We start from the raw sequence: 14,735 nt of genomic DNA, 5'->3' as shown, positions 1-14,735 counted from the left end.
CTTTTGCGGAAGCACGGTACCCGACATTCGATGCATCGAATGATTGAGCCTCATCCTACAAGACTTCGGACGATTCGTTTCTCACAACACGAGGATCGGCGGAATCCCCCACACATCCAGATTCCAAGACCAACTGTAAGACGTAGTGCCTCATCTTGACTCGTCAAAGGCCGAGAAGGCCGTGAAGGCGTCTATGTACAAGCCACTCGCGGCAAATCAAGAAGAGTTGATTGCCTTGACATGGTCAACCACCAGGCATTGATAGTCGCTGCTGCCGTGGTAGATTGTAAATCCGTCATTGTGCGTCTGTCCCGAACTCAGTTGATCTCCCCACTGCCAGAACAAATCAGCTCCTAGGCCAGACGCCGTACGCGACACCTGCTGCCATGCCTTCTCGATGTTGCAGTGGTCACTCAGGGAACCATCTCCTTGATGTTAGCTTTCGTTATGGACATTTGAGACAGGGGGGAACCTTACACTCTTCGAATAGGCAGGGCTTCCCCGCTTTGGCGCATGCTTCACCATGGGACTTGATCCAGCCAGAGGACCACGTTTTCAGGTCAACGCCCCCTTAAAACATTATTGTCAGCCTTGCTTTTTCGGATTAGTTAGGTATTGTCACTCACAATGGTCAGGATACATGTGGAAAGTGCCGAAGTCGAGAGTCTTGATGCCGAGATTCTTGACGAAGTCCGTTCCCTCGCCATACTGGTATGGGTAGCTCTCATCTCCAGGCAGGCCCATTCCCTCGTCACCCAGAGTGACCATGTGGTTGGAGTCGAGGGATTTGACGAATTTGGAAGTTGATTCCGCCCACTTGTAGATCACGTCTGTGCTGCATCCTTTGCACCTGGGTTCGTTCGCAAGTTCCCAGGCGAAAATGGCGGAGGAGCTCTTATAGCGGTTTACAACCGCTCGGACATAGGCCTGGTACTGGGCTTGAGCGGCGGTGTTCGTATACCAGCTCTCCTTCGAGCCTCCGAACGCATTCAGGTAAGCGCTTAATCCGCCGTAGTCGTCCCAGAAGTTGACAAAGTTGATAATGAGTTTCACACCCTTCCGCTCCGCGGCAGAAACCACGGCATCGAGGCGCTGCAGGCCGTTCGCCCCTGTATTGATCTGAGACCCAGAGGCCGACAGATACTGATACCAGACCTGGTTATTGCCGGGAATCGTGTTGACATCATTGAAGCCCCAGACACGGAATATCTTGAGACCTGATTTCGCGACGTTGTCCATGACGAGGTCGACGTCGGCATTGTTCGTCAGGAACGAGATCCAATAGGAGTTGCTGCCGGCGAAGTATTTGGTTTGCCCATCTATGGTGAACCGCGTCCCACTTGCCGACGGGAAGCTTCCAGCTTGCCTGGGCTCCGGGACAGCAAGAGATTGGACGCAGGCCAAGCTGCTCAGAATCGCGACTAGGTGGGCTTTCATGATCGGCAGTGGCGGTTGTCGAGTCCCACGAACCTGAAGAACATGAGATGGTGTGGGCAGCCCCGACATCTCGGCCGGCTATATATGATTTACAGGCTTGGAGGAAACGCTAAAGTTTGTTCCATTTTCTTGGAACGTTTTCAGGGGCGTCACACGCGCATCTGGCAGCAACCCGAGTTCATCGGCAATTCATTTCGATACATCAAAACATCTCGTATTAACGGTGATTTGATTTCCCGTAAGAGAGATCGGCGTCTTGGTGAGAGTGAGTGCCGCAAATAAAGCTCGCCGAGACGGCGCAAGCCTGATTCGGGGGCGGAGGGGAGGCTTCCGTCCGTCCTCTTCGGTGCATTTGTGGGGCTGACGGCGGCGCGCCCAGACACCAGTTGCCATTTCGGGGTTGGAAGCGGGGTCTCGGCCCAACGGAGTCGGCGCCGATGCTAGCGGCTGCCCCGAGTATCTGATCTTGGGGGAACTATCATGGCCTCCGCTATATCCGGTGGGATGATACTGTGTATCAAGATGAGATGATAGTATAAGTTTTTTGCTAGTTTCGGGATCGCTGATTAGTACTGGAAGGGGCTAAGAGGTAAGTAATGGTGATTGTGTGAAGCGATGACAGGACTGCGTCGAGGAGGAGACTGATGCCAGTTTCCATTTCACAAGAGGAAGCCGTTTCGATGCGGCTCGTTTAGTCTCAGTTGTATGAACTCTGAAGCTCATTTCTCATGGGAAAGCGGTGGTTTCAGTGCAGAATAGGCCATGGACGTTGCCTCGGCGTAGCGTTCTATCCGGTTGAATTAGTCGATGTAAATCGCCCGCCATTCGAAGTGTTTATTAATCACTTCTTTACATACGATATCAACATAAGATTACAGTTCATACTTTCAAGATAGAACATAACTCTAACAAAAAACAAGTCTCAAGTACTAGCAAAGCGCCACCAGTCTAGACACATGTGTGATCCAAGTTCACACTCCCGACGCTTCTATTACCTCAGGGTCCTTTTTGAGTCATGATGAACAGCGTGCAGAACAAGATCGCCTGATACTGAGCGCCAAAAGAGTAGTACTGCTCATCAAAAACCGCAAAATAGCCCTTGTAGCGCTGGGCTAAGAAGCTTTTCTTCCTAAGCGTCGTGTGCATTTCGAAATCAACGGTTCAGTCAACACCTACACTAAGTGCCAGGTATCCTTATCAAGTCCTAAGCTCGTGGCCTCAGCGTGCGTATCCGCCACTAATGCGCGTCTACCGCTGGTGCCGCCATGTCGTCCGTGGGACGGTGGATAATGAGCGGGACGGAAACATGCAGCTTCAAAGTAAGGCCCTTCCCTGCACTAATTCTCTTCACGATTTCGTCATCGCAGCAAGTTTCAAGCCTATCTGCGCGTACGTGGCAGTTTGAGGCCGGAGAGAATGTTTCTGTCGAAAACAGGGACCAGGTCGCTGAACTTCCTCGTAAGTCACTTTGCCTACAACCAGAATCATGGAACTCCTCGGAATATCGTGGGTTGCTCGGGGTTCGAGAGCGTTCAGCTCATGACAGATATCTTTGGAAGTCTGGCCTGTCAGCCAGCCACCCCACGTAAACACAGAGAACTTTCAGTACTGCGCAACGTTGAGCCTCGAGGGGATTCTTGGTATTCTACCAAATCACCTTTGCGCACGTAGCGGTGCGCAGCGGTATCTCGATGATCTAAGATAATTGGCCGAATGAGGAACCTTATCTGCGATACTTAATTTCAAGACCACGTGAGCTTTGCGTTTGCCTACACCAAAAAGAGCCCAGTCATACGACCGTGAAACGGAAATGTTTACGCTCTAGCCTAAGTAGAAGGCTGGTCTTGTGCCAATGGTGAGCAGAAGCTGAGATAACCGTTCGCGACGCAGGCGAAACTGATTGGACACTTGAAAGTAGAGTCTAGGCTTGCTTTGAGTTGCGGTACCTTGCAGAAATTTCAAATCGCTCTCGGAACGGTTTCTTCTGTCTAGCCAAGGGAAGCCTTACGGAAACCCAACACGGCGCTAGTGAAGCAGTGTTGCGCGGCTTACTTTGAGCTTTGTTCAGGTTAAGCTGGATCCGGACCCGGGCCATTCCAGCGGCTCCGGGTTCTTGGGGGTCGGGAAGACCGGACGAGACGGCAACATTGGGGCCCGCCCTGGACCGCGGGATCTGCGTGCCCAAGCTTCGAAAGTTACCGAGCGGCCCTGCATCAACCGTCCCAAGTGGCTGGGAGCAGCCATAGTCAGCAAGCCTCCACCTCGGCATATCTGTTCACAAATCGGGAGACTTCTACCAGGCGGACGCTCCCCCGAGAGTATCACGTCTGGGGTTCCAAGATCGACAAGACACCCACCGCGATATTGGTCGCACTTCCGATCCCCTTTGATAACCTAAATCGGCGGGTCGAAACTTAAGGCGGGGAAGGGACGGAGCGTTTCTTGGCCCAGGGCCGCTTGGCATCTTAAACTCTAGCCCAACGTTACGAATACCTGATAATCTTTGACCATCTATTGGCTCCGGCCATCTCCCCGCAGCGGGAGATGTACGTGGCCCGCGAGGATAAGCTCTGCAAGTGATTGCCCGTTCCAGCTAGTTGGGCTTGGGGCCGAGTCTAAAGTTGCCCACTTGCGCCCTACCCCGCGTGCCGACTCACCTCGCTGGACCCCTTGCGCACCGTCTGAGTCGTGGAGTGGCACCTGTGGGATAACTCAGGGGCAGGAATAGTCGCTGTCAGAAACAGTCGACATGAACGCCCGCTCGCTATCGGTTGCTTTCCTGGGCCGCGACGGAAGCGGGCGACTCAAGCTTTTCCATCTGATCTAAGCCGGAACGCACGACTAGAAAGCTTACCCGTTCCAGACCCTTGAACTATCCAACGGCCATCTTGGAGTCCGTTGATACGGCAAACGCATCTCAACATGCCGTACAATCGCCGGCGCCGTCCGCCTCGTTTTCGGTCGTGGGAAGGACAACACCAAGATCAGATCCACTAGACGACGATGTGCCGACGACACCTAGAGCTGAGGTCCAGGCCGTCTCAGACCACCAACTTAACCTTATCACGCATCTTTTAGACTTATTCACTAGTGCCATTAGAGAGCTGCTTGTTGTGGAAAGGGGATTTCTTGCGAGCTGCAAAAGTGGGAATCAGCATAGGGACTGGAGTATTAAAGACATCATGACCTTCCCGTCAGTACATGCGCTTTTCCGGCAGGCCTACCTACGACTTTCTCGCCTTCAACACTTTCGTAGCCTTCACCACTGTCTACGACTCAACTCATCATGCCCTCTGTCAAGTCTCTTCTCCTTGCCCTGCTCGTCTCTGGCGGCTTGGCGGCACCCCTCGTCAAGCGCCTCGACAGCCAGGACGATGCTCTCAGCTCTGCCATCTCTTCGCTCCAGTCTCGGGCCGAGGAGACCGACGAGGAGACCCCTAGCCTCCAAGCCCGTCAAGTTAACCCCAACCAGCCGGCTCCCCCAGCTGCTGCCCCTCCCGCTACCACCGATGATGGTGAGTGGGAGTATTATGAGGTAGAAGCACGCGATCTTAGTGCTGAGAACCTCGGTGAAGAAGAGGGCAACGTTCTCTCCGCGCGTGCCAACAACAAGGGCAACAGCAAACCTAAGCCGAACAACAACAGCAAAGTTCCCCCTTCTCAGACTAGCCTCGGCAAACAGAAGCAGAAGGAGAAGGCTGAGCTGAACGACATTAGAAAGGACCAAAAGGCGCAAAAGCAAAAGACGAATTTCAGTGAAGATAAAGAACGGAAGGAGATTGCGGACGCCCGTGCGCGTCAAAAGGGCGCCAAAACCGCGTCAGCGAAGGAGGCCGCCAGACTCGACAAGAACAAGGAAATCAAGGAGTTGAACGATGTGAAGAAGAAGAACGCTGCAGAGAAGGCCGCGCTCCAGCGGCAGAAGGATAAGGAGAACAAGGAGTTGGCCGAGATCAAGAAGAAGGAGAAGCAGAATGGGCGCTTCGTTGACACCCCTGATTCGCACACGACTACTACCTACAAGCCCAAGACGCCACCACCACAATCTAACGGCAAGCCCTATGATCCCTACGTGATTGGTTACAAGGACCCAGACTACTACTACAACCGGAGACTCAATGGCAGGTCGTCTTCTTCTGGCCGGTCAAAGTCTGACCAGTATATCAAAGATCAGCAGAAGAACCGCGATCGTGAAGATGAACGTATTCGGAAAGCTCAGTATGACCGACAGAGAACTGAGGGCAAGCTGAAGGACCAGGAGTATGCCCGCCAACGTGAGGAGGAGCGCATTCGCAAGGCCCAGTACGACAAGCAAAACTCTGACTCGGCAAAGCAACGTGCTAAGGATGACGAGCGCATCCGCAAGGCTGAGTATGACAGACAGCGCACTGAGGGAAAGCTCAAGGATCAGGAGTACGCACGTCAGAGGGAGGAAGAGAGAATTCGCGATGGGCAGTACGACAAGAAGAAGACTGATCAGTTGATCCGAGAGGAAGAAAGACAGCGCGAGCGCGAGAGGCAGAATGGTTATGGTTACAACCACAAGCGCGCTGTCCAACAAGAGAGCCAGGTTGGTATGATGTAGCGCCGAGGGCGTTGAGGTGTTGTGCACGAGACGTGGCTCGAGCATGCTGACGGGTTGCCGTGTAGTCTGATGAGGAGCGTCGAAGAGAAGAGGCAAGGCGCAGAGAGGAAGCGAAGCGTCGTGAAGATGCGAAGAGGCGAGAAGATGCGAGGCGCCGGGAGCAGAAGGCTCGTGAGGAGCAACGACGTCGAGAGGAGGCAAAGCGTCGGGAAGAGCAGCGACGTCGAGAGGAGCAGAGGCGACGTGAAGAGGAGCGACGTAAGAAGCGACCCGGGGCTGACATTCCAGTTGTTCCAGTTGATGCTTAACGACGACAGCAGAAGGCGATGATTTGTGGGCTGCGCTTGGGAAGGGTGTAAAGTTTGCCATTTTGGGCGGGGCGTTCGTGCGTGGTACATGTTTTGTCTTGGGGCTCGTTTTCTACCGTTCGCTACGATTTAAGTCACGAATTATGATGAATCTTACAAAATCTGCTGGTGTCCGTCCCGTGAGAGCTGTAACGTGATATGAGTTCATCTACAAACGAGTTCGTAGTCCACGAGGAAGAAAGTTTCCAAAAATTAAACTACCACTGGGGCTTTGGACTGCATCTGATTACTTGGACCGCAATGTCTACCGGACTTTGAGAAAAGAAAATGGTGATTGGAGGTAAGAAACTCTGTTGTCGGCTCTGTGTTTCATTCCTCTAAGATGTGGTCTTGGCCTTAACTCGTGGAAGGTACCTTATCCAAATGGCGATCCACCTTCCATCAAAAGTCCATGAGATACCGTCATCTCCTACCTAAGGGCTTTCGCGCGAGTTTCGCAATTTTCATCTTCATCTACATATATCCTCTGCTCACTAGACAGTTCCGGGAGTCCGGGTTGAGAACGTCATAAGGCTGGAATCTATCCAGCGCCGTAAGGATAATTGGCTGTGTGCAAGGATCCGAATCCCCCATACCAAGCCAGGGAGGCCGATCCTACGAAAAGCCCAAGGACTCAGACACACGCAGGTATTCAATTTCTCTAGTTATCAGCGGCGGCCGCTCACTGAAATGTCGTTTTGCTGGTCACCCTGCGCCACCAGACAGCCTGACCGGAATTAGGACCTGCAAGACGAAGAGAAAGGCAGTGGAGTTGCCGATCAGTCTCCTCGCTATCAGTTATTCCAGATGGCCCCGCGGCGCAGCACCGAACAGCTGCTTGAATTCCTGAAATGATCGCTAAACGATGCCTATCATCTTACTCTGCCGTCTTATTTGCAGTAGCGCCGTTCCTCCGAACGGCATCCGACTGTGTAATGACGGCAAGCATAGCTGCCCCTGTCGATGCTCATGATGATGCTTGGTTGGAGTTGGCGCGTAAATGAACCCCTGTCAGTTGCGTTAGGCAGCACTCAACGCGATGAAAATCCTGACTCTCCACGCTGACAGTGATAAGAGGCGGACGCCGCATTTGCTGTGCCACTGCTTCAATTGATTTGAAAATGACCCCTCTCTTCTGCAGCTTACTCCGTACTCAGTGTTCCGTTCTCGGGCGATTCAAGTCCGCTCAATTAAGCCATGTCATGACAGCACCGTCGCATAGGTGTCGAACAGAATTGAGACCACTCAATCCCACTAGGGTTGTCAAAGATGGATTCTGATTCAAAAACGTCCACCGGCTTCAGTGCTGTTCTCTCCACGAAATCCTTTGCCCCGCTTCTCATCGACGACAGCTCCTCACTTGGCAAGAAGACCGCGCGATCCAAACGCCGATGCGCCGACCTGGGGTCGAAGCTATGGAACAAACGAGCTTGGAAGGAGGCTGTCATCGCCGCAGTGCAGGACTTAATAGACTTCAATTGGGTTATCGCGATCAGCTGGTTGTTCCTCCTTGGTTGGATTGCTGGCCTGGGGGTTCTAATGAGTGTCGTCATCCAGCAGCCCCAGACCATTACGGACTCAGACAACACCGCATGTCAGCCCGATGGAAGCTTCAATATTTTCATGAACGAGTATGACTGGTGGGCTGCTTCTGGCTTCTTCCAGATCACAATGGCATGGGGAACTATGACTTTCGCAAATGCCAAATTTGTTGATGTCGCGTGGGACGTGGTAAAACTGTTGCCTCCCCAGCTTAGCCTGCAAGCATCTGACAGCTCACAGGTTTTTGGCCGAGGAGGACAGGCTCTTCTAGCCTGGATCTCTTGGAGCATCTTCTCCGATTATGTCACAACATCGATGGAAGTCAGCCCGGTTACGTACGAGACGTTTTGGACTGTGTTCCTAGACGGGTCACCGACTTTCTGGTCTACTTGGTACTTAATGCTAGACTTCAGTCGCTCTCACGGGCTACGTTCACGATTCGCTATGGTATTCATGGTCGTTGTTGCAATTTTCATCCTCTTATTCCCTACGCTTGGTAGCGCGATGTCCGGATATCAGGCAAACAGCGGTGCTTTCATTAGGGGAGCCGACGGAGAAATGCTCAAGTTTTCGGATTTCGACATAATTGCCTACATCATACACGATGGTGACCGGGTCAATCTAACCAAAGATTATCCAGTCACATTTGCGAGAAGCAACTACGACAGTAAGCATTCCAATTCTGAGCTTTGGACTTGTTCTTATCAAGCAGCATAACTAACAGCTTGAAGCGGAACAACTACTAGGCAATACTTTGGACGGATACTATCCCAATTCGTGGTACAGTTGGAGTTATTACGGCTCATCCAACTGCGAGGAGGATCAGGAATACAGCAACGAAGAACGCAATAAGCAGTGGCAGGAGCGTTACCCACTCAACTGCCGATGCTCTTTGCATGGAAGCATTTCCAACTGTGAGACCGACGCAGCGATCTATGTTATAGAAACAATGCTGACGTGGCTGTATAGATACAAAGGAGCACGGTTTCTTTGGACTTAGAAACAACAATTCGACCTTCATGAATCAGACTCTGTCATCCCCGACATTGAATATTTCAGCATTCTACCTTCCGGAGAGGTACAGAACAATCTTTGGCAATAATTGGACAGACCCAAGAACAAAGACACAGCCATTTAGCGATAGAAGCAAGGTCACATACACCTACAACATGGGGAACGAGACGTACGACCTCAACTACATCAAATCAAACGGCACGTGCCAGCCTGTGACGGAAATAGACAAAATCAACGCCTCGGCTCGGGAAACGTATCAGTGGGGATTCTCGTATATCCAACTCTTCATCATGCTACTGCTGTTGATTCTATGGACCCTTGGAATGTCAGCGATGTGGGTCAAATCTCATATGACCATGAGAATGCGTAGTCGATTCGACAAGCCAAAGGGCTTCAAGGGGGTTCTGGAGCTTGCCGCAGCTATCAGGAAAGAATTGCAGGAAAGCAATCCCGACGACCTCACCCACGATCAGCTCTCTGAAGAGATCAAGAAGCGTCTCAGAGGCGGAACTATCGAACTCGAAAAGGCAGGATCACCGGCCATGTATGGCGTGTGGGGAGGCCTCTGGGGCTGGATCAAGAACTGGAGATGGTGGACAACGACTTGGTGCTTATTGACTGCAATTGGCTCTCTTCTTATAACCTACAAAGGCGGTGTGTTCTTGTGGATCATGATCCTTTCGGCCTCTATGTTTTTCGCAATGGTCATTGGACGTTCGTCGAAGAGCATGGCTATGTTGTCACTATGGGGGTTTGTACTGGGCATTATTATCTGGGTTGCAGTCATGTCGGCTTTGCAGCAGCGCGGCATGTTCGATATGTATTATTAGATTAGCATGTTCATGAGAACAGCGCATTTTGGACATCCATTTTTGGAGGATCATCATAGTCCTTACAATTAGTACCGACTTGATCAGGCAATAGCCCCATCATTTTATGTACCATTCACAGCGCGAGTGTCATCGGAACCAAATTTGTTGCCTCAAGAAGTGAATTATCATTAATCGTCTATCCAATACGCTAAAAAGGACGTCTCGTGCTGTTTGCCCGTGTACTAGTTGGCGACACCATGTCGTCGATATTAGATATCTGCTTTCGTAACGCAGTCGGACTCTGTGTAAAAGTGTCACGGTCGCTCATGGCCGACACGGCAGTGTCTTGCCTCTTCGCGGGCGGCCGATTTGCCAACACCGGCGGTTGTGGTGGCATCGGCGAAGTATCCGCCAGCTCGTAACTCTCGCCTTCCTCTGGTGATTGGGAGTAATATGTCATATTCTCTCCTTGAATTGAGTTCATGCGGGGCCACTCCGACGCTCTTGAATATGCAGGAGCGGGCTCTTCTAGCTCTGCTCGCCTTGCGCCCATGTCGCCCTCGAGCTCCATGTGATTATCTGGATTTACGGCGTGGTAGTTTTGGTATCCAGCAAACCGGGTTGTCGATGACTTAGAGTCTGGGGCGTCCCGCTTTTCTGATCGAGGAATGGCCCTCGTTCCGGCAACCCCGGCATTGGGGTTCCGCTTGCGATTCTTCAACCAGAACCAGAGCGCGACGAAGAATATCAAGGCAGCGCCAATGGCTACTGGGACACCGACTTTGACACCCATTGCAGTTCCTCCACTGGTACCGCTACTCGTGCCGTTGCAAGTTGATGTGATGTTGTCTGCCAATGTGCCATTTGCGACTTGAGGGCTCAGCCAGAACTTGCCCGCGGCGTAGTCGACATGCAGGTAGTTCTGGGAGAGGAAAACACCTCCGAGAATAGGGACATTGTTGCCCAAATCGCTCAGGCCTGAACCGACGGTGGCCTGAATGTGGGTGTTGTTCGTAACGGCATATCTACCACGAGAGTCGGTTCCACGCTCGTGGGAGACCAACTCGTAGTGAGGAATGACTGTGGTATAACCATTTGTGAGTTTGATTGTGAGGGTTCCGATCATGGACTCGAGGCTGGAGGGGTATGTCGACTGGCTATATGTGGTGCCGTTGAATGTTGTGGTATGGTTGGTGAAGTTTTGGAATCGTGAGAACATATTCGGGGTGAAAGTGAAGTCGTTCTGGACCGTGTCGATACAGGCGGAAACTCGCGTGCCGACGTCGCTGAAGAGCGAGTGATCGCCGTCTTCGTTCGTCAGGACGATATCGGAAATGAGAACCTGCAGAGGACATGGCACAGGCGCACCCGCTCCCCACATGGTGAACTCGGTCTTCTTCGTCTCGTTGAAACGCGCTTCATTGACGCCGCCGAAAATGAGCTGGCCATCACGGGGGTAGAGCTCAGAGGTCGATCCGTAATCCAAACTCCATGCCGAAGTCGGTGCGATTTTGTGGTCGACAAGCAGGTCAATCGTGGAAGATTCGGGACCAAGAGCCAAAGCACTCTTGTTCATGGAGTCGTAGTCCGCCCAGATCTCGAAAGGGTAGCCGTAGACCACTGCCGGGCCATCCGTAAAGTTGGCGGTGTCGTATCCATGGAGAACCGTTGTGACGCCGTCAGCGGGTTGTGCATCAACTACTCTATGAAAAAGGTCAGCAAATAATGATGCACTGCGTAGGAATGAGCCACCTACGAGACATTCCAGTCCTTGATGTTGTAGACTTGAGTGAAGGTGTCTTTTGATGTATCATAGACGCTGCCAGATGCGCCTTGGCAGCCGACGAACGCCAAGGTGTCCTCGTTCGGGCAATCGAGAATATTCCTCACTCGCGTATTGTTAAGAATAGTTGACATGCGCATGCCTTGCACCTGGCCACCAAGCGTGAGCTTGACGCCGCGGTTGGCACCGATGCCATTCGGAAAGGTAACGTTCTGCGGGGGGCCAAGTCAGTACTCCACGATCACACAACAAACCCACCAAAACACCAAAAGAAGAGAAACAGACGAGCCGTAAAAAGTGAGCGAATGACTCGTGAGATGTTTTTTCCTTACTTTTATGGGTAATACTAACGGGTCGACTGAGCAGTCGTCCGCCTTCACGGCGGGAGAAAAGACGCTGGCCAGCAGGAGCGCCGCCCAGGGCGTTGAGGGCAACAACATCACGAGAAAACGCGAGTACGAGGCAAGATGCAACTGTTGTGAGGCATGACGGGCATCCGGCCAAACACATAATACATTGGGGTCTGTCTTTTGACGGCAGGGCGCCCCCTTTTGACTGCTCTTGTCTGCCCACCACCCCAGACGGGGTGCAATATCAAGATGTCGACTCCTTGCATGTCGCGCCAGGTTACCTAGCCGGAAGGGGGAGACGAAACCCACCGAGAAACTCCCATGTTATTAGAAGGGGCTCACGACTTTCCACATCTGTAACTCTATCCCCGCTTCAGTTGCGCCTGGGGCCGTTGCGAGTGCGCTCGGAACACACTCCGTTGGGGGCTATCGTCGTTGACGACCAAATAGGAAGAACGGCTTGGGCAGACATTTCGAAAAAGTCAAATGAACTATATCAGATGAACTTCTATAGAAACATTTCAATTTACTCTATATTGGACTTATTCATGTTATTCAGACGAAGAAAAGCTGTTGTGCAGTGGTTCCTGTCGTTGGACCGTACACTAGTCATGAACCTTGTTCAGGCACCACAACTGCATGCAGTTCCATGTTCTTGGCGTCCGGGCGTCAGGGTAAGATTAGGGTCGTATTACAAGCATTTTTATACAAGCCACGAGTGCCTGGCGAGGCGTTGTAAGGCGAGTTCTGCCGCTTGCTGGCGGCTGCAACGAATCGCTCTCGCCGAGCCAGAGGCTTGGGCAACCCTGACAAGATCTGCATAATGCCCTCGCAAATGCCGCGATCAGCAGCGATGTCCGCTGGAGCTGTTAATAAATTCTGTCTCAGGTATGTTGACAGAACCCCAGGTGATAAATGTTCATAGGGCTATACAGCTCTGGCAGTAAGAGAGTTGTTTACGGCTTGATATGAACTGTCCATCTGGCAACGCAGGTTTCCTATCACGGACCGAGTTTTGTCTTCCTTGTCCAAGTCTGAACGTCCCATGTCGCGAGGCAGGGATAAGGGTTTCCTCGCTCTCGGGAACCCCTAGCTTCGAAGGCAAGTGGGAGGATGTTGATCCGTTTCCATGGTCGGCGCACAGCCGGATCTGATCTGTTTTCCGCGAGTTTTCTCGAAGGAAATCCACCGTGTCGACATGAAAGTTGGTTGAGTTGATTGCGCTAGGCGCCAGTCGCCAGTCTGCCCAATTTGCCACCGCTAAAATGTCGTCTAAGCGCTTCGACCGTTGCCAAAACAGGGGTCCCGGATGTGGTTCCAGCTTTCCCACGGGGGTCGGATAGTTCCAGGACCGCCCCTAGCGAATGGGTGCGAGATGATTACGTTTTCAGTGAGATGAAGTCAATCAATTCTGGCAGCTGAGGGTGAGGAAAAGTGAGCACGTGGGCGTTGATCCCCTCGCTCCATTGTCGCCGAATCCATCGGCCAATTCGGACGCTTCGGTCGAGTTTTCCTGAGCTCGCAACTAAACTCTGTTCGAATACGGCAATGAACACCAGGAATCGCATTCCGCGCAACCCAATCTCGTTGATCGGCTCATCGAATCGACTACGTATCCGGACTCCGGACTATCCCAATTCCCTCGGTGTCACTGTGTCAACGGTACCAGCAGGCTGGTGAGTCTAGAGCTTGGTCCATAGGTTATTTTGGCGATGTGGAAACGATGGGGAAAGTGACCGCGTGCACAAGCCCGGCACGCGTCCCACTGCCAGGTCCAGTCCAGAAAGGCATCAACTCTGGCTCGGTTAGAGATGGTTAGAGATACGCGGCAAGGGGGAAGAAATCAGTAATTCGGTTAGGCACTGACAGAACCGTCGTTTGGCCAAGGCCACGCAAGATTTTCTAGCGGTGAGTTGAGGTTTCTTGTTGTCTGATTGGGATTCATACGAACAGGTTTCCTGTTGGTGGCGAGTGTCCGAAGCTATCTCCGCACTACCACCAGAGTTGACCTTGCATCCTACCCCAAGGACCAATCTTGGCAGGCTCTAACAGAACTCTGTTCCGAGTAAACAGACTTTCTTTAACAGCGTTTTGCAGCTCTTGCGATCCAGTCTTCGGCAATGTTGAAAGAGCGCGATTGAGTCTACCAGCGCGACCTGATAGCAGACGCATAAGCTTGTCAGCAGCCCGTCTAACATAGTGCCCAATTTTTGCGCCACAGCCATCCACCGCGCATTCGGTCCCTCAGGGATTGTAAGCCGACGTCGGCTCAATGGTCTAGTGGTATGATTCGCCCTTCGGGTGCTTGTGTTCTTCACAGCCCTTGCGCACAGCGTGAATGGGCGAGGTCTCGGGTTCGATCCCCGATTGAGCCCTCCTGACATTTTTGAACGTCAAGCAAGCAAGCAGTTGTATGTAGTAACTCTTCTTTTTTTTTCTCAAGAAATCTTTATGATATAGATAGTAGTAACAATAGAACGTAATTGATAGGATGCGTTTACGTTCTGTTGCCTGATCAGTGAATTAGCATGCTATTATTATTCTTCTGCCTATTAGTGAGAAGCGACATTTATATGTCTCACTGAGTTTGAGAAAGGAGTCTTTGTTTGTCTATATCTTAATGAATATCTAGAAGAACGGAAAAGCACTTGCATAGGTAACAATGACCTCTCACGGTACCTGAGAATCTGTAATTCATTATCTTAGATTCTATTTTCTGCGATCAAACCACCTAGAAGATTTCATGCTGAATCAACCGCTATGCTCACTCAATTCATTCTCGTCTCAGCTCAGTGTTATAGGATATATGAAACAGAGCAAAATGTTCCACAGGCTCTCCTGCGCCAGTCTTGTTCATCCCTTAGT

General features: G+C 51.8%; 3 protein-coding genes and 1 non-coding gene across 4 annotated transcripts; 2 read left to right on the top strand and 2 right to left on the bottom strand.

Annotated features, from left to right (window-relative positions):
- Positions 1 to 413: 413 nt before the first annotated feature.
- Positions 414 to 1,437, bottom strand: COL26b_002365 (uncharacterized protein; the record flags this gene model as incomplete). The annotated part of the gene is made up of 2 exons (XM_053175286.1): positions 414 to 439; positions 627 to 1,437. 2 exons carry the CDS (start codon positions 1,435 to 1,437, stop codon positions 414 to 416), a joined length of 837 nt encoding a protein of 278 aa, XP_053040906.1.
- Positions 1,438 to 4,723: 3,286 nt separating this feature from the next.
- COL26b_002364 (uncharacterized protein) lies at positions 4,724 to 6,330 on the top strand (the record flags this gene model as incomplete). The annotated part of the gene is made up of 2 exons (XM_053175285.1): positions 4,724 to 6,007; positions 6,088 to 6,330. The coding sequence occupies 2 exons, from the start codon at positions 4,724 to 4,726 to the stop codon at positions 6,328 to 6,330; spliced, it is 1,527 nt and encodes a 508-aa protein (XP_053040905.1).
- Positions 6,331 to 9,945: 3,615 nt separating this feature from the next.
- COL26b_002363 (uncharacterized protein) lies at positions 9,946 to 11,313 on the bottom strand (the record flags this gene model as incomplete). Its single annotated transcript, XM_053175284.1, has 1 exon — positions 9,946 to 11,313. The coding sequence occupies one exon, from the start codon at positions 11,311 to 11,313 to the stop codon at positions 9,946 to 9,948; it is 1,368 nt and encodes a 455-aa protein (XP_053040904.1).
- A 2,823-nt stretch (positions 11,314 to 14,136) lies between these two features.
- Positions 14,137 to 14,245, top strand: COL26b_002362. The gene has a single exon. It is a non-coding gene; the product is annotated as a tRNA-Pro (tRNA).
- The last annotated feature ends 490 nt before the right edge of the window (positions 14,246 to 14,735 follow it).

The sequence above is a fragment of the Colletotrichum chrysophilum genome (assembly GCF_026319265.1).
Source record: "Colletotrichum chrysophilum strain AFK26 chromosome Unknown scaffold_11, whole genome shotgun sequence".
NCBI lineage: Eukaryota > Fungi > Ascomycota > Sordariomycetes > Glomerellales > Glomerellaceae > Colletotrichum > Colletotrichum chrysophilum.
Note: the sequence above shows the minus strand (reverse complement) of the source record. Positions and strands in the feature narration are given on the sequence as shown.